Consider the following 20,304-nt stretch of genomic DNA (forward strand, 5'->3'; position numbering starts at 1 on the left):
GCTCATTAAGAAGGCTTTTAAAAGAGCAGAGGGAGATGGAAAGACAGGTTTAATGATAACATTATTTGGGGCTCAGACTGCTGAAGGCACAGTTCCCAGTATTTGGGTGAAGCCAGGGTAAGTGGAGTTGCATAACAAGCCTAGGAATCACAATTCTAATATGTCACAGCACAGGTTTACAGATCCATACCTTCACTGGCTCGCACCCTAAGCTTTTGAATTTCCTCCTCTAAACCTCCACAGTCAGCTGTCCTAAAACCCCTTATTTTGTATTTATTTATCCAGTATTACCCTTGAGAGAATGCTGACAACTGAGTATCTTTCTATCTGTATCAGAGGGCAGTTAAGAGCCACCCACATTGCTGAGAGTCCAGAATCACATTTAACCTGAATAAATCTCTTCCCCTAAAAGATACTAGTCAACCAGAACAGCTTTATAACACACTGGCAGTTTTGTGCCCACTATTATTAATACTCATGTATAATTTACAAATGAATTTCAACATAGATTAGTGTGGGCAATCACAGTTGGATAAAAGAAGCAATATCACATGGAAAATGTCTTCAAATGGGGTGGGGAGGGGCAGGAGCGAAGATATCTGAAAGTACAAACACACAGACCAATAAAAGAAATAAAGCATGGCAATAATATCGCAACATAAACAAGCCATTCATTTGCGATCATTTCTGTTTAAATATAAATAAGTCATGTTAAATGACTGGATGTTTTTTCCTAGCTAAGGCAGTGGTGGCAATATTCCAGAAACAGAAAACGCCATCTCAGAATCAGGGATAGATCATTTGGAACTGAGATGAGGAGGAATTTCTTCAATCAGAGGGTTGTGAATGTTTAGGATTCTCCACTTCAGCTGGCTCAGTTGTTGAGCATACTCAAGACAGAGATTGATATCTAGAAATATATTGTAGGATCCAAGGTCAGTGCAAGAAACTGGTGTCGAGGTAGAAGATCAGCTGTGGTCCAGAATAAGAAAGTCGGCACGGGACTAAATTACCACCTCCTTCTATTTCCTATGAATCGTGGTGCAACTATTAATGGAGTACTGTGTATAATTTTGGTTGTCATTAGAAAAGATAGCGATAGTGGAATGGATGAAAAGGTGTTTACAGGGATTGCACCAGAGTACAGGAAAGACATAGACTATTGGGAAGAGGAGGACCAGGTTGACTCTGAAAAAAGACTAAGCCATGAGGGTTTTGAAAGAATAGACAAAGAGCATAACTTGCGATCATCGATTCAAGGTAGTTACCCAAGAAATCCAGTAGGCAATTTGGAAGAAGCCTCTTTATCCAGGGGATGGTGAGAATGTGCACTTGCCACCACAGGGAGTGGATGGAGCGAACAGCATGGATGAATTTAGGGGAGAAGGCTTGTGAAACATAGAACATAGGAGCAGGAGTAGGCCATTTGGCCTTTGGAGCCTGCTGTGCCATTCAGTGTGATCATGGCAGATCATCCAACTCAGTTCCCTGTTCCTGCCTTCTCCCCATATCCTTTGATCCCTTCAGCCTTAAGACCTATATTGAACTCATCAATTGCTTCCTGCATTTAACCTATCCAGTCTTGTTAGAATTTTATAGGTTTCTGTGAATCCTTCTCTCATTCTGCTAAATTGCAGTGAAATTAACCCTGACTGATCTAGTCTGTCTTCACATGTATCATTTAAGGAATCAGTGTCTGTTAATCCTGGTTGTAGTCTCTTGACAGTGAGAACATCCTTCCTCAAATCAGGGACCAAAACTGCACACGATAGTCCAGGTGTCGTCTCACCAGGGCCTTGTGTAATTGCAGCAAGGCATCCTTGCTCCGGTATGCAAATCCTCTCAGTTTGAAGTCCAAAGCACAATTTGCCGCCTTTACTGTCTGTAGCACCTGCAAGCTTACTTTCAACGATGGTGTACAAGGACAGCCAGGTCTCATTCCACCTTTCCCAATCTGTCATCATTCCGATAAACTGCATTCCTGTTTTTGTTACCAAAAATGGACAACTTTGCACTTAACAACGTTATATTTTACTGGCCTTGCATTTGCCCCCTCACTTAACTTGTTCAAAGTGTCTCAGCATCCTCCTCCTAGTTCACCTTCCACCCAGCTTTCTGGTGTCTGCAAACCTGGTGCATTACATTTAGTTCCCTTGTCTAAATCACTGATTGGTATAGCTGGAGCCCAAGCACTGATCTCTGTGATGCCCCCCACCCCCCCGCCCCAGTCACTGCCTGCCATTTGGAAAAAAAAAATCAATTTATTTTTACTTTTATTTCCTATCTATCAACCAGCTCTCTAACTATTTCAGTACACTAACCCCAATCCCATGCTCTTTAATTTTACATGGTAATCTCTTATCTGGAACCTCTTCGAAAGCCTTCTGAAAATCCAAGTCAACCGCATCCACTGGCTTCCCCTCATCAACTCTAGTCGTTACATTCTCGAAAGATTTAGTAGATTTGTCGAGTATGATTTCCCTTTTTGTAAACCCATGTTGACTCTGCCTGATCATGTCACTGTTTTCCAAGTGTTCTGCTATTAAATCTTTTATAATGGATTCTAGCATTTTCTCCTCTACTGATGTCCGGCTATTAGATTTATATGCTAAATTGCATATAATTGCATTCCTCGTTTTCTCTCTAGCATTTTTTTAAAATAGTGGGGCTACGTTAGGTATCCTATAATATGCAGGAATTGTTCCAGAGTCTATAAAACTTGGAAAGTTGATCAATATATGTACTATTTCCAGGGCCATGTCCTGAGTACTCTGGGGAGTAGATTATTGGACCCTTGAGATATATCTGCCTTTAATCCCATCAAGTTCCCCAAAGCCATTTCCATATTCATACTGATTTCCTTCAGTTTCTCCTATCATTAGAAACTATGTTCCCCAATATTTTTGGAACATTATTTGTATCCTCCTTTTGCAAACAAACAAAATATGTATTTAACTGGTTTGCCATCTCTTCATTTCCCATTATACCCTCCCCTGTTTCTGACTGTAAGGGACTCCGATTTGCCTTAAGTAATCTTTTTCTCTTCATACATCAATGGAGCATTTACAATCAGTTTGCACATTCTCTGCAAGCTTACTCTATTTTCCTCTTAATCAATCCCTTTGTCCTATTTTGCTGAAATCTAAATTGCTCTCAATCCTTGGGGCTGCTGCTTTTTTGGGGGGACTAATTTGTATGCCTGTTCTTTGATCTAATGCTCTTCCTAATTTCCCTTGTTAGCCACAGTTGGGCCACTTTTCCCCTTTTAATTTTGTGTCAGACAGGATTGAACAATTGTTGCAGTTCCTCCATATGCTATTTAATATTTGCCAATGCCCATCCACCATCATCCTTATAAAGTAACATTCCAATTTATCATAGTCAGCTCGTACCTCATAGCACTGTAACATCCCTTATTTAAATTCAGGATGTTAATATCAGAATCAACGACATCACTTTCCACCTTAATGCAGAATTCTGTCGTATTATAGTCAGTCTTCCCCAAGGGTTCTTCTACAGTTAGTTTGCCAAATGTTTCTTTGGGCTCCAATACTCAATCTGTAAGGTGCAATATTTAGTATGCTTTAACTAGTTCAGTAACCTAACCTGTTGCCTTGAAGGATTTGTGCATACATACCCCAAGTCTCTCTTTTAACTTGTACTGTTTCTCATTCATTCTCCAAAACTGATGGCCTCACATCAGCCTCTTGAAGCCAATACTGTTTTCCTTACTTTACCATTTTTGCAGGTTTTGTCTCATCTGCAAATTATGCCCATACCTCATCCAAACTATTTATGTAAATCAAAAACAGTGGTGTTCCTGGCTTTGAATTCTGGAGGATTATGACTATACACCTCCCTTCGGTCTGAAGAAACAGCCATTGGCTGCTCTGGCTTCTGGCATTGTGTATTGGTTTATTATGGCTCAGTTATTGTATGTCTTGGTCAAATAGTAAATGCCTTGTCTGATTTTGGCCAGCATTCATTTCCTACTGATATAGCAATTGCTGCAGTTTGGGGCTTATTAGCTACTGAAGTAAAGGCTGAACATTGCTCCTGTTGCTTGCAGGATAAGTGCATCATAATTCAATGGGCAGAAGGAGATGTGGATTTTACAGCAAGCCTGGAGACCAGTTAATGGTCTACGTGGCTCATAAACAGAAAGAGGTTGCCTCCAAGAAGTAAGTTGGATCTATTGTGCCAGACACTTTGAATATCAGCAGCTCCCACCACTGAGATGTCTCAAAGCTGTGGAACTTGTCAATCCAATCCATTCCTTTCCAGAAACCTCTGACCTTTTAAAGTTCAAACTTGGCATCATTTGCTCGCTTCCCTGATTCTCTGTGCAGTGTTTGATGCTCGTAGCGTGAGCAGCAGCCCTTCACCTTAAATTGAAGCCCGTGTGAAGCTAACATAAGCTTGCACAATTGGGTTACTTTGCAGAGAGGTGGCATGGACTTAATGGGCTGAATAGCATCATTCGGTGCCATATTTACTATGCAATCCTAATAAGGAGAGGGAGGCTTTCTAATATATCTTGCACTCTTGGACAGAATACCATTATTGGGGACTATCGCATCTCGCCTTCAACTTCTCTCCATTTTGCTCGTATTTATGTTCTGCCTGAGATCTTCTGTATTGGTTTCCCCTAAGCTGAAATGACTGTTTTTGACCCATTTTCTCTCCCCTCTCTCCTCACCTCTTCTCTAGGTTGGGATTAAGATGTGTGGCAGTTTCTGACACCAAGCTCCTCCTTTTCTACCTTACCTCAGACTTTCACTGCTTGAACCTGGCCCCACGTAATCACAGTGTTAATTTTCTTTTTATCATTTTCAACTTTGATAGTTTCTCGTAAAGGTAGAGTGGTTTAGTCAGAGTTCCTCTCTTTTTTTTTCTAGCTTGGAGGTTTCTTTGGTGGTATTGCGAGGAGAGTTATTTTTCCACTGAGTGAAAGTAGAGCTGGAGTAGTCGACAGAACCTTTTTAGTCGAAGGGCTGCTTTTCAAAATTGCGATGCTGTCCTCAATACTTTGGCAAACGTGTACTCGGTGCCAAATCCCTGAGTTCAAGTGCTTAATATATTTAAAATCTTCCTTCAAAGTTGGACTCATTTGGCACCAGCCTTTGTAACCATGAGTCTTGTTGCTGGGCATTCTGCTTTACTCAGCATTACTCCATAGGAGAGACAGCCAGTGCACTGTGCAGTACATGTGGTCACCATACCCCACTCCTGCCCCAGGGTCATGCCAAACCTTTCTTTAGGTACTACTTACGTACCGATCAACAGTTTTATGGACCCTCTGGAAAGCTGTTGCAGCACCTCACTTTTCCAAGAAGAATCTGCAGATCCCAGCGAGAGAAACACTGTTTTAGGGAATCCTTCTCTTCCAACCTACATACATCCCATGCCAAGACTTTTACCTTCTGTCTGGAGCACATTCCACACTTCCACCCCTCTTTGAATTCTTTCTCAGAGCATTTTGCATGCTCCCACCACTTGGGAAAAACGATTTATTGACTTTAGTTTTGCTGAATGCAACCAATCCAGAGCGGTTCCATTTGAATTTATCTGAGGAAATCGCAAACTGCACATTTCTGTATTACAACAAAATTCTTCTACAAGGAGCTTTGAGGCTATGAAAGGCATTATTTAAATACATATGTTTCTGACCTCTATGTTTCTACTCCAGAGTGTTGCTTTCGGGACATCTCTTCTCGACCCGCTGCTGCTTTTCCATCACTCAGCCTCTCTACAAATTCCGATGCGAGCTGTGCTTACGATCTGTGTCTTGTTTCACACAGCTGCCTGTGTGAAGTGTCAATATGTGCAATATTAGAGCTGGCGTTTTAAAGAAGGAGACTTTAGAGCAGGTGGGTTCACGTTGGTGAGAGAGCTAAGTTTTAAGGTGATCTTAAAGGAGGAGAGAGAACGGCAGAGGCCTTTGGGAGGAAACTCCAGAGCTTAGAGCCTAGATAGCTGAGGGCATGTCATGCAATGGGGAGGGGGTGGTAAAACTTTGACATGCGGTAGGCCTGTGCTGTGAGACCAGTTCTTGTAGAGGTGTAATCCTGAAAGACGATTTAGAAAGAGGGAAGGGGAAGGCTATGTATGGAATTTAATCACAAGATTAGGAGCAGAACTAGTCTAAACAACCTGTTAAGTCTGACCTGTTATTTAATACAATTATGGTTGATGTTGGATCTCAATCCAACTTTCCCACCTGCCCCATGCTCCTTGATTCCTTGAGAGTCCTGAAATCTATTTCTGCTGTAGCTATAATCAATGATACAGCATCCATGACTCTCTGGAGTAGACAATCCTGTGGATTCACAAACAAAAATAAATGGTCTAAGGTTATGTCTGAAATTTTGCTTATCTGTCATAAGTGGAATCAATAAGAAATGGAACAGTGTGGAGCGTAACGATTTAATCATGTTTCACTTACCGCACACGGTTTTAATGTTCGCATTGTAAGCTGGCCTGCTTCGTTTCACACCTGAATGCAAGGAGAACACAAGGATAGGAACTTTAAAATGATGGTGTTGAGGATTGGGAGCCCGTGTTGTTCAACAAGTGCAGAACTAGTGAGTGAACAAGATTTGGTGCGATTTAATGAATAGGTGACAAGAGTTTTCGATGTCATTTATAGAGGAAGGAAGATGGGAAACATTGGAATAGTCAAGTTGAAAGGCAACAAAAGCATGTTTGAGGGGCTCAGCAACAAATGAAGTGATAAATCCAAAAATCTTAAATTATTGCATGTTATTTTGAAATAGCTTTATTGTCACGTGCTCACAGAAGTACAGTGAAAGGGTTACAGGTCATCACTTGCAGCATCATCTTGGGTACAAAGGTACCTAGGCACTGAATCTGAGGTGCAAAGCAGAAAAATGAGGAAAGCAGTGTAAAAAGTTAACCATAACAGTCCTCCTTACGAAAATGTAACAAAACAAACAGTACAGTAACAGGGCATTCAGCTCAAAAGGTCTTCACAATTGTTTTTATTCCACCCAAGCCATCTGGTCCTGTAAGGTAACCTGTTATTTCATTTTCCCTGATATGTTTACCCAGCGTCCTGTTTCATGCATCTATGCGATTTGCCTCAACCACGCCACATGGTGTCCCCATTCTAACTGGACTCTGTTCAGAATTCCATGTTGGATTTATCAGTGGCTATCTTATGATTATGATCTGTTGATTTTGGTGTCTCTTGCAAGCTTGCGGGGTTGACTCTGCTAAATCCTTTGGTAATCTTAAGGACCTCAATCAGATCTCCCCTCCGTTGTTATTCCCAAGATATGGTCTTTCTTTCAGTTCTAAGCAGTTTTTTGAAAAAAACCTTCCATCTGTGACTCCAATGGCTGTCATTATTGCAAGGATTTGTATCATTTTACTTGAAGGATTTGAACACCTCATATTGATGTCTTTGGTTTGTTAGTCAGGAACACCATATCGCAGCAGAATGATACTTGCATTCTGAAGGTTAAACCATGACGACAGACTTCATACACATAGCTTCTATTCCCATGAATATACAAGTTTGTGGGATATAATCCGATCACTGCTTAATATTTTAAACAAAAACATTTGCTGAGGGATGTGGAGAAACTGCGTCCTCCAGTGGGAGAAATCGGGCAAAATAATCTTAAAATGAAAGCTGAGCCAAGAAGGCCGAGTGATACAGACTCATAGCCTCCATAGTTGTGTATGCGCATGCGCGTGCGTGTGTGTGTGTATATATACACACCTCTCATTCTGTTGAATTATCCTGATTGAGGAAGTAGTTCTTTGCAAAGCTGATTATTACAAAGAAGCTAAGCAGAACTGACCAAGATGCGATGGTGAGGGAGCCAGCTCAGTGCCTTAAGAGTGATGACCTTCAGTGGACCTTTTTCAATAAACATCACTTTTCTTGTCTTAAAGTGAGATTAGAGCCTTGAAGACAATTCCTGTGTGTCTGGTTTTACGCTGTATTTGTACATTTTCCCAGTGGATCCACTGGTCATTTTCCCAGTGGATCCATGCCAATGTTTGCTTCATGTAACAAAAATAGAAATTGCTGGGAAAGCTGAGCAGATCTGGCAGCATCTGTGGAGAGAAATCGGAATTACCGTTTCCTCAGTTTGAAGGAAGAGTCGCTCGATTTCTCTCCACAGGTGCTGCCTGACCTTCTGAGCTTTTCCAGTATTACATTTTTGTTTTTAATTTCCAGGAATTCTTTTGGTTTTTAGTTTGCTTCACGTAAGTCTGTTTCCATTCTCCTCCATTATGGTATCCTTTATTTTTCTCCTTCACTTATTTATCAAGCCTTCCATCATGTGAATCTATGATATTTGCCTCAACCACTCTCACTGGTAACATGTTGCACATTCTAACCAGTCTTCAGTAAAGGAATTTATCCTGAATTCACAGTTGGGTGTATCAATGGCTGTTGTTCATGATCCTTATTCTGGTGTCACCTACACAGGAAGCAGCTATGTATTCAAACCCTTTCATAAGGGTGGCATGGTGGCTCAGTGGTTAGCACTGCTGCCTCACAGCACCAGGGTCCCAGGTTCAATTCCAGCCTTGGGCAACTGCCTGTGTGGGGTTTGCATATTCTCCTGGGTGCTCCAGTTTCCTCCCACAGTCCAAAGATGTGCAGGCCAGGTGAATTGGCCATGCTAAATTGCCCATAGTGTTAGGTACATGAGTCAGAAGAAAATGAGACTGGATGGATTACTCTTCGGAGGGTCAGTGTAGACTTGTTGGGCCGAAGGGCCTGTTTCCACACTCTGGGGGATTTAAAAAAATCTTATCGACTCCTATCAAGTCACCCCTCACCTTTTGATCTTGCTTGATTGGTACAATCTGTCAGTTTGATGGGTTTTTTTGAAATCTGGAGAAATACAGAGATTCCTGCAGATGGTTTTAATTCCTCTTTTGGTCTCTATTTCCTGGTGTACAGTTTGTCCTGGCCAAAGCATTATGTCATAAGTTTGGATGGATCTCTGAAACGGAAAACACGTTGCGCATGAAATTTAACGTGGTTGTGAAATGCTGGTTCCGTTAGGAAGAATGAACAGTGCCGATACAAACTAAATCAAGACAATTTTAAAGGAGGCAGGACCAGAGAGAGAGACTTAGAGGTTTGGCTTGTCAACCTATGAAGGTGACAGGCAAATTGAGAGAACTTAACCATCCCTTTGTCTTGCTACATTGAGGCATATAAATGCAAAAAAAATGATGTTAATTATTTATAAATCACCGGTTTGCCCTTAGCTGAATTATTGTATTCTGTTCTGAGTAATGCATTTCAATAAGGATGTTGGTTTTGGAAACAGTGCAGAGATTTATGAGAAGGGTGCATCTTGTTTTTCTGGGACCACTGCAGGTTTCCAACATCTAGATCAGAAGCTGTTGGTTCATGTCTCACCTTGGCCACAGAAGGTGTGTCATAAAACAGCCAAACCAGTTGATTGTCAATCTTTAAGTTCTCCTGAAACGCCCAGAGCAAGTGGTAAGAGTGTGAAGGTTTCCCAGTCAATCATTTGGTAGCTGCAGCATAATCACTTCCCCAAGTTAAAAGACTCCACCCACAGCACTTGCATGAGCAAACGTGGCACTTCTTCTGATGGGCTGCCACATACACTGCGTGGTAGATCCCAGTTATAGGGAGAGCCTAAAACGCTTCAGGTTGCTCTCCTTAAAGCACAGGGCAGCTGCAGCGGCCCCAGAAAGATGAGACACACAGTACCATTCTCGTAAATCTCTGAACTGTCTCCAAGACCTGACCTTATTGAAATGCATTACCCAGCACGGAACACGATAATTTACCTGGGGTCAAACCAGTGATTTATAAATGATGAGCATAATTTTCTTGCATTTCTAAGCCTCAATGTAGGAAGGCATGATTTTCTCAATTTGCCTGTCACCTTTGTAGATTTACAATCAAATCCTCTAGGTGTCTCTGGTCCTGCCTCTCTTAAACGTTTCTTTATTCAGTTTGTATTGGCACTGCTCATTCTTCCTAAAGGAAGCCACACTTCACAAACATGTTATGTTTGATCTGTGACTGTTAGGAGATTTCGCAGAGATGCTCACTGAAAAGAGTCAATAAGGAGAAACTATTTTGATGTAACTGGAGAAGTGAGATTTATGACAGTTGGCAAAAAAAGATATTTGGACAAAGTGAGTTATGATCTTGACAGACCACGAAACAGATTCAACAGTAACTTTGAGAAGAGAATTGGCTAAAAGAAGCAAACATCAGTTATGTGGGAAACAGACAGAACTTTGGGACCCATTAGATAGTTCTTTCAAAGAATTGGCATTAGCATCTATGATGTATCACCCTGAGTTTATGATCCCATAATTCAGGGCTAGTTCTGACATTTATAAATGTTTGTTGCATATTATAAGCACCAAGCAGTTTTGAATTTTCTTTTCAGTAACTTTTTATGTTGCTTAATCCTTTTAGTTTGTGTTTCAGTGCAAAAGCGGGTTTTATTTTCGAGCAAAAGCAGAAATTGCTGGAAAAGTTCCTGAAACATTAACTCAGATTTGTTTTCCCTGAAGCGTTGGAGGCTGAGGGGTGACCTTATAAAGGTTTACAAAATTATAAGGGGCATGGATAGGGTAAATAGGCAAAGTCTTCTCCCTGGGATGGGGGAGTCCAGAACTAGAGGGCATTGGTCTAGGGTGAGAGGGGAAAGATATAAAAGAGACCTAAGGGGCAACATTTTCACACAGAGGGTGGTATGTGTATGGAATGAGCTGCCAGAGGAAGTGGTGGAGGCTGGTACAATTGCAGCATTAAAAGGCATTTGGATGGGTATATGAATAGGAAGGGTTTGGAGGGATATGGGCCGGGTGCTGGCAGGTGGGACTAGATTGGGTTGGGATACCCAGTCGGCCAGGGCGGGTTGGACCGAAGGGTCTGTTTCCATGCTGTACATCTCGATGACTCTATGACTCCATGCTGCTCCATTTGTTGAACTTTTCGATCAATTTTTGTTTTCCAGCATCCGCAGTTCTTTCAGTTTTTATTTCCAAACAAATTTGGCTCATTAATTTGATACAGTCAAATTTTTAAGGCTGTTCTGAGATGACAATTGAGCTGTTGACCATCGAAGGCAATAATGTTTCTTCTGTTCGAATATTGGATTGCTGAATATTGAGTTCTGAAAAAGGGTTACTGGACCTGAAATGTTGACTCTGATTTCTTTCCACAGATGCTGAGCTTTTCCAGCAGTTTCTGGTTTTGATTCTGATTTCCAGCATTCGCAGTTCTTTCATTTTGTTTAAAGTAACGTTTTATTTCATTTGTTTTTTGAAAAAAAGTCTTCAGGGTTAATAGGAGGTTTCTGGTGTTCTGAAATGATCTTGTATTTGAAAGATAATTACTTGTTATGTAGAAAGTCAAGCGGCCATTCCGTATTGAGCTAGCTACCACGGACAGCAGTGAAATATACGGCCAAATTGATTGTTCTACAATGTAGACAAAAAGAAACTCAACAGGACTAACAGCATGTGGAGCTGGAAGTGAGAATTAACATTTTCAGCCCAATGTAGATGTGCTTTGAAACTGGAGAGGGGTTGGAAAAGTCGGTTTTATGGTTGGGGGGAGGGGGGAGATGTCTGGGCAAAAGCAGGTGTTTTAGAAGATAGGTAAAGGAAGTTGTATTGGTTGGAGAGAAGTGACATAGATCCACATTAAGAAGTGGGCGGCACGGGGGCTAAGTGGTTAGCACTGCTGCCTCACAGCGCCAGGGACCCAGGTTTGATTCCAGCCTCGGGCGACTGTCTGTGTGGAGTTTGCACGTTCTCCCCGTGTCTGCGTGGGTTTCCTCTGGGTGCTCTGATTTCCTCCCACAATCACAAAGATGTGCAGGTCAGGTGAATTGGCCATGTTAAATTGCCCATAGTGTTAGGTGCATTAGTCAGGGGTAAATATAGGGTGGGTTCCTCTTTGGAGGGTCATTGTGGACTTGTTGGGCCAAATAGCCTGTTTTCATACTGTGGGCAATCTAATCTAATCTGATCTAAAACAGCGTATTGGTCAACTATGCTGAAACCAGAACTATGTTGCTGATCTCCAGGGAGGACACAGTTCATGGTCTCAAGTTATCAAACTCACTGTTAAATCCAGAAGGCTGTAAAGTGTGTAAATGGATAATGTACTGTTCTTCATTGGACACTGTCGGAGGCCTAGGACAAATATAGGGCAAAACTATTCCTGTAGCTGTTAGAGTCATAATGTTGTACAGTTCGGAAACAGACCCTTCAGTCCAACTCAGCAACTATGACCAGGTTCCCAAACTAAACAGGTCTCGCCCTCCAGTGTTTAGCCCAAGTCTTTCCTATTCACGTACTTGTCCAAATGTCTTTTAAATGTTGAGCAGATCGCTCTGGATGCTTCTTGAAGGATAATGCTGTTCCTGACAGCATGCAGTTCTCTTGCTGTGCTTTAATATTGTCTGAGGGTGGGCAAAGCCTCAGTTTAACATCTCATCTGATAGACTTCCCACCCAGATGATCCATCTAGGTTTTCTGCCCAGGTCTGCAGAATGTGACTTGACCTGAATATTTTCTGATTTGTTTATGCAAACAGTTTACACGTTGTTCCATCATTTCTGTTTATCTTTCCCTCATGGTTGAAAGTTTGTCCATTTCTATGAGAGGGTTGTGTTTGCATTCTGCAGGTCAGCAGTGAAGTGGTGGCAGATGGGCAGGTCCAAGTATCAGAAGGAAATCGGGTCGAGACACAGCAGCCACAGCAACAGCAACCACAGCAGCAGCAACCCCCCAATGCCTGGCAAGTCATCAAAGGTGTTTTATTCAGGTGAGAGTCACATCGCGTTCAGAAATATTAGCTCCATTGAAAGGATTTCATTCTGATTAAGTAGAACCAACAGGGGGAACAGGTTCAAGTTGTGAAAGTAGGCTTGTGAAATAGAAGGGTGATGGGTGCAAACTATTTCCTGTTGTGTGTGGATGTTGATAACAAGGGGACATTATGGAGAGGTGGTGTGCTTCTAATGTCATGGGTTTAATAATCCAGAATGACTGACTAAATTCACTACTAAATCTGGAATTGATAGCGAGTCTCAGTGATGATGACCATAAGACCATTGTCGAGGTTCAGTAATGTCCTTCAGGGAAGGAAATCTGCTGTCCTTACCTGCTCTGGTCTCCGTGAGACTCTAGATCCACAGTAATGTGGTAGTCTGTGAGGCAGCAGTGGTTAGCACTGCTGCCTCACAGCGCCAGAGACCTGGGTTCAATTCCCACCTCAGGCGACTGACTGTGTGGAGTTTGCACGTTCTCCCCGTGTCTGCGTGGGTTTCCTCCGGGTGCTCCGGTTTCCTCCCACAGTCCAAAGATGTGCAGGTCAGGTGAATTGGCCATGCTAAATTGCCCGTAGTGTTAGGTAAGTGGTAGATGTAGATATAGATGTAGATGTAGGGGTAGGGGTATGGGTGGGTTACGCTTCGGCGGGGCGGTGTGGACTTGTTGGGCCGAAGGGCCTGTTTCCACACTGTAAGTAATCTAATCTAATCTAATCTAATCTAATCTAATCTAATCTATTAACCGCTCTGCTAAGTAGCCTTGCTTGCTACTTGGTTGCGTAAAAGGTACAAAGCAATTGAAACTGGATAGACCTCTGAGCATTGACCTAGGTACTGCAAACATCTTAGTGTCACTGGGTCAGAATTCTGGAACTCCTTCAACAACGCTGCAAGTTTCCTGACACCAGAAGAACTGCAGTGGTTCAGTGAGATGACTCATCGCCAACCTCTCAAAGGCAATTGGGGATGGGCAGTAAATGATGGTGCCATCACCAACTTCCAATGAAAAATGAATACATTTTTTAAAAAAAATTTCAGAGCACACTTCAGATCTCTCCCTCCAAGAAGGACATTTGGACATTTCAAAACTGGGGCTGAGAGGTCTGGTTTGAATAAGGTAATAAGAGTTCTGGAGTCTAGATTAGAGTGTTGCTGGAAAAGCACAGCAGGTCAGGCAGCATCCAAGGAGCAGGAAAATCAACGTTTCAGGCAAAAGCCCTTCATCAGGAATGTTCTGGAACCAAGGCTTTCTGTCGAGTTCAGATGCAGACCAACTGCAATCTCATTGGGTGATGGAGCAAGTCTGAGGGGCTGAATGGCTTATTGATGCTCCTGTTATGATAGACTTTTGAGAGGTTCAGTCGTCAAATAACATTTCAATCATCTATGGCTAATCAGTACAAACTGATGGAGGAGTGAAGCAGGGAGTTAAAATAAATTTTCCGTAGGTCATTGGAAAATGGAATGTCTTCCATTGTGGTAGCTATGTAATTTCAAATGCTACCAATTCCCTTACAAAAAGATGAAAGAAAGAACATGAACAGATTTAAAATTAGAAACGTAGAAAAGTTATGATGCAGAAAGTGGCCATTTGGCCCATTCAGCTACGTAAACTAGCCGCACATTGAAATCCCATTTTTGACCACCTGGTATGCAGCCTTGCAGATTACTCTGCTTCAGGGGTCCAGATCCAGTCTTCTTTTAAATGAGTTGAGAGTTTCTGACTCAAATCATGAAACTGGGTATTGAATCTGAAACCATCATCACCCTCATGTCCTCTGTAATCCTTCTACTGATCACCTTAAATCTGTGCATCGTGGGAATTGTCATCTCTGCAAGGGGCAACAGGCCCTGTTTGTCTCACTCTATACAAGCCCTTCAGTATGTTACGTACCTTGAATAGACCACTCCTCACTTTCCTGTCCTGAGGAAACCAACCCTAGCACCAATCCAATCTCCTCTCATAGCTGCAGTTTACAAACTGCAGTTCTTGTAAATCTTCTCTGTAAGCTCTTTTTTTTGCTCTCGACTTCCTGTCCTTCCTGCAATGTGGTGACCCGATGAAGGAAAGGACTAGCCACACTACCATACATCAGGAGTATTTCAGAACTGACAGCCAGACTACTGCGACCACTAGGACTCATAACAGCACACAAACCAACAGCCACGCTCGGACAACAACTCACCAGGACAAAGGACCCGATACCCAGCATGAGCAAAACCAATGTAGTGTACAAAATCCCATGCAAGGACTGCACAAAACACTCCATAGGACAAACAGGAAGACAGTTAACGATCCGTATACACGAACAACAACTAGCCATGAAACGACACGACCAGCTATCCTTAGTAGCCACACAGACGACAAGCAACATGAATTCGACTGGGACAACACTACCATTATAGGGCAAGCCAAACAGAGAACAGCCAGGGAATTCCTAGAGGCATGGCACTCATCCACAGACTCTATCAACAAACACATGGACCTGGACCCAATATACCGGCCACTACAGCGGACAGCTCGAACTGACAACCGGAAGCGGCAGAGACAGGCCCCTATAAATGCCAGAAGAAACAGCACAGAAGCGCTTCACAGGAGGCTCCCAAGCACTGAGGATGTCACCTAGACAGGGGACGAAACGTTTGCAAGACAAATTCCCAGTTCGGCGAACAGAATCACAACAACGAGCACCCGAGCTACAAATCTTCTCCCAAACTTTGAAGGAAAGCATTCCAAGTGCCTTCTTTACCACCTTATCTACCTGTCTTGCCATCCTCAGGGATATGTGGACATGCACTCTCACTTTCTGTACCCTTCTCAATATCCTCTTGTTTGTTGTATATCCTCTTGCTTGTTTTCCTTTGCCCAGAGGCATAGCCTCACGCTTCTCCAATTACAGTCCATTTGCTACTTTTCCACCCATTCAAACAAACAAACGTTCAGCGCAGGAACAGGCCCTTTAACCCACAAAGATTAGGGAAACAGAGCTGAAGGATTTTCTAAATAAGATAGAAAAGGAGAATGGTCACCTCCCCTCTATAAATGTGATAAACTAACAGTTGGATAGCTCATCGACGGTCACCATCAGAAGTTTGGAGCAGGGAAATTTCATCCAGGTCCGCTCCCTTAGAAGAGGTATGAGTAGAGAAAGGACTGAGTTAAGACCTCCCACTAACCCTAACGTGTGACCTCCCATGGTCCAGCATATTCTCTGGTTAGGCAAAGACCTGGTCCTGATGTAGCTGGATCAGGGAGGTACAACTTGTAGCTTAGACTAGGAAAGTAGATTTAATATCCTTGTCAAGTGTTGAGTAGAATAGAGGGCCAGGAATTTGGGTTGAAGCCACCACAGCTGGAAAAAAGCAAGATGGCCTGGTTGGTCAGGCCTTTGTGATGAAAATGCCTGCTTCTAAAACGTTTCCCTCTTCCAGGCTAACCTAGTTATTAAAATTCCCTTCAATTATCATTTTTAAATGTACTCTTCACAAAGCGAATTCCAGTTTTCTATCTGGTGATTAATGTTTTGTCAAACCCACCTCAGTAATTCTCCTGACCTCTTTGACTATCCTGATCTCAGTTGGAAGGGATTTTGCTTTTGGAAGGTGAGCTATGACAGACATGGTGTGTTAGAGTTTTGCTTTAAGTCTGTTATTTTACTGAACGGTGACCTTTTTTTAAAAAAAAATGTTTTTCAGAATTTTTATCATCTGGCTGATCAGCAGTTGGTTCCGCCGTGGAAGTGCACCCCCAGAGCAGAGCGATCCGACGGGAGTAGCGCGACAGCCCAGCCGCAATCTTTTCCCCAAAGACACACTCATGGTACAGTAGAATTGCTTTCTGAATCATTCACCACAGCACGTCCATCACCACCACCACAAAATAAACCTCTCACAGAGAATGCAAGTGTTTGCATCTTAGAGTGAAGTAAATTGCTTTTCAGTTGAAGTAAAGAGTTCTGTTCAAAATCTTGAACTGAACTTCTGAAGCATTTGGTGTACTTTTCCACTCATTTCTGTTTTTGTTTTGATCTCTCAAAGAGAACAAGGAAGAATTATTTAGCGAACATCCTTTGAGTACCCCAGACCACCCAAAGCTCTTTACACCCAATGATTCCCATTTGAGGTCTAGTCACTGTAGCAATGTAGGATTTGCACATTTTGCAACAATTTGCACATTGCTAGCTCCTGCAAGCAGCAATGATTGGGTAATTTTGTTTTCAGCAAAGTTGATAGAGCACAAAAAAAAATTTTTTTTCTTTTTTTTTAGAAATTTAAAAAATTTTGAGACAAAAAAACAAAAAAAAAAGCAAAAAAAAAAAAAATTGAGCACAAAAAAAAATCTCTGTCCATGCCTTTGTGGGTTTCCTCTGGGTGCTCTGGTTTCCTCCCACAATGTGCAGGTTTGGTAGATCGGTCACGCTAAATTGCCCCACAGTGTTCAGGGCTGTGTAGTCTAGGTGCATTAGTCAGGGGGTAAATGTAGATTAGTGTTGGAGAGTAGGTCTGGATGGGTTGCTCTTCAGAGGGTTGGTATGGACTTGTTGGGCCAGTGGCCATGTTGTTGGGATTCTGTGATTCTAACTCATTCAAGTTGGTCTTAAACCTACAACCTTCTGACTCAGGTGAGAGTACTTTCAGCTGAACCACGGCAGGTACTGTGCCTGATTGGACCCACTGGTAGCCTCATATATTTAAGCCAAAACCCCACACACTAAATTTGCCTTAAAGCTAACTAAAGAAAGGTTGCTGGACTTGAAGCTTAAATCTGCTTTCTCTCTACAGATGCTGCCAGACCTGCTGAGTTTCTCCCACAGGTTCAGCAGGATCTGTGCTTAGACCCTGTTGAGTCTCAACTACACGTTGTTATGATTTACACTGAGACTGATCATTTTTCTAAAACGAAATTCAACTTTCCAATTAATATCTGATTATTCCTAGTCCTGAGGGTTTATTTCCATTGTTTTGCCTTTTTAGCCTCCAACTGGAGAATTATTCTTCACAATGAAGTAATTAATGGAAATCTCCCTCCAATGCAAACAGCTCCATTTTTAACTCCCCTCAAGTGTGCTCTTCCATTCTGTCTGCACATTTCCACCCACACTGTGGCTTGGAGAACCATAGAGACTTCTAGCTGCTTGCTATCCCCTGGACCCTAGCAACCTGGCCTGTCTGATATTTAGTGAGATTTTAGGAAAGTCTGTAACCCAATAAGGTTGCAAATTAGCTATCCTTGACACCTCTGCTCTCTCATCTTAGAAGTTAATGTATATTTCAAAGTGTAACTCTTTCCTACCAAGCATCTTGAACACGTTTTTTTCTGGCCCTTTGTAAGCTCTCAGTCTGTCCACTCTCTGCTGCCATTCTTTCCCAAGTACCTTCTTCCTAGTCCAACAGTCTGTGAACCCTTTAATGTCTAATGACCAAGCCACCTGGGCTGGCTGTCAGACTTGGCAATAGTTTGTGTGACCCCCTTCATTTTACCTTAAACTAAAGGCACAGTCTGAAAGCCCAACAATCTTTTAAACAATATAATTGTACCAATGTGATAAATATCCCAGGCTGTAGAAATTAATATAGTTTTTTTCTTTCTTGCATGCCTTCTCCCATTTACCATACTCTCGTTACCTATGCATTTGATACTTCATTTAACAGCATATCTAATCCTCCAATGACCGATGTGTTGTTCAGTTAGCATAAGGTGCAATTGGAATAGTGCATTTATTTATTTGTATTGTTGTGGAAAGTTTGCTGAAGGAACTCAGTAGGCGTGGCATCTGTGGAGAGGAAACACTTAACATTTCAAATCCGGGGACCCTTCAGTTGGCTTAAGACAGGTGTAGGGTATGGGCTCTTGGCTTAAGTCTTACATGAGGGTATCACTGGTAAATGATTACTGCACAGACATGTCAATTTAGCTGAAATCTAGGAAGGATGTGGTTCTAAGTGCTACAGATCGGGTCAAACTGTTGCTGTGAGAGAATTTTTTTTTATTGCAATGGTTAGGCCAAAGGCATCATTTTGAAGTAAGAATGGACTGTAACAGTTCAAGATAATGATCACCATCACCACCTTGAGCGCAGTGGGAGATGAGCAACAAAGGATGACCGAGCCAGCATTGCCAACATCCCGTAAATAAAAAGGGAAGCACTGTCAGACTTTGAAAGCAGTGATTGAACAAAAGGGAGCGGAACTTTAAGAGAGTTCATCAACATTCTTCGTCCCAGCATCTAGCATAAGATGCCTAAAGCCAAGGTTACATGATAGAAATTCGGTAGAAATAAAAAGCCAAGATGTTGTGTTTAGGTGTAGAACCTTAGATCACAGTTGGAATAGTATGGATGTGATGCTACTCTATATTATAAGATAGACCGTGAGATTTGAGAGAAGGTGCATTCGAAAATTTGTTAGCATGACGCCAGACTGAGCCATCCCTTTTCCCTAAGGTAAGTAGGTTTATAGATGATTTGATAGAGGTCATGAATGAGCTTAATACAATAGGCATATAGATGGTCTTTCCACCAGAGACCAGAGCTAGGATCATAATACAAGGTTATCGGGGATAAATGCAGTAAAGAGTTCAGGATAGTATCAACTGTTTCATCCAGTGTGGTTAGAATGTGAAACGCTGAGCCACAAAGAGTAGTTGGGCTAACTGGTGTTGATGTGTTTATAGGGAGCTCAGTAAGCAAATGAGAATGAGCAGAATGACAGGTCATGTTGGTGGAGTTGGCAGGAGGTGTGTAGATCATAAACACAGGTGAAGCCTCCATCAAGACATTCATCAATCTTCTGTTCTTTAGGGAAAGACACTGTCTGGTATAATTTTGATAAATTATTTTTGACCCTTTAGTTCCCCTCTGGCCTTTTAGGTATTTTTAATCGATTTGTTCAGCAATGTTAATACACACCTCTGGAGCAGTTGAGGCTTGAGCCTGGGCTTTCTGGCTCAATGCTACCAGCATGGCACAAGAGCCGTCCTTTTTCTGTATAATAAAAGTAGATAATGAATGGTTCAGTTGTTGTTTAATCAAGATCCTTTAGATGAACAGCAGTTTATGTTTCAGTTCTTACTTTTCTACATTGGACTAATGGCCTGGCTCTGTGTTACATATATTGGAAAAATAATAAAACTTGTATCTCCATTAACTTGTCAGTAATCCTTCAACAATTCCCATGCTGCCTTTTCTTTGCCATTCTAAGTGCTTTTGTCGGCAAATGAATTGGCCCTTTTCTCGATTTCATTCGAATTTTACATGTGTTTGAGTGTTCAGCAGTTCAGTGGTGACGTGCAGATTAGATCAGAGAGTCATTTCTTAAGCTTAAACTCATGGGATATAAGTGTTACTGGATAGGCATCAGTATTTACTGCCCATCCCTAATTACTCACGATGGGGAGGAGATGAGCTGCCAGTTGGAGCAGAGAGGAGAGCGTTTTGCCTGTCACATCACCCTGTGGGTGGCACAGCGGCTCAGT

The 20,304-nt window shown here is 42.1% G+C and overlaps 1 protein-coding gene across 2 annotated transcripts in view; it reads left to right on the plus strand.

Annotated features, from left to right (window-relative positions):
* Positions 1-20,304, plus strand: part of clptm1 (CLPTM1 regulator of GABA type A receptor forward trafficking) — a 64,539-nt gene that overhangs the window by 5,235 nt on the left and 39,000 nt on the right. For both annotated transcript variants that reach the window (XM_072549351.1, XM_072549352.1), the window contains exons 2-3: positions 12,684-12,823; positions 16,527-16,650. In XM_072549351.1, coding sequence (XP_072405452.1) covers positions 12,684-12,823; positions 16,527-16,650 — 264 coding nt within the window. The remainder of the gene's footprint in view (positions 1-12,683; positions 12,824-16,526; positions 16,651-20,304) is intronic.

The sequence above is a fragment of the Chiloscyllium punctatum genome, chromosome 29, assembly GCF_047496795.1.
Source record: "Chiloscyllium punctatum isolate Juve2018m chromosome 29, sChiPun1.3, whole genome shotgun sequence".
Lineage (NCBI taxonomy): Eukaryota > Metazoa > Chordata > Chondrichthyes > Orectolobiformes > Hemiscylliidae > Chiloscyllium > Chiloscyllium punctatum.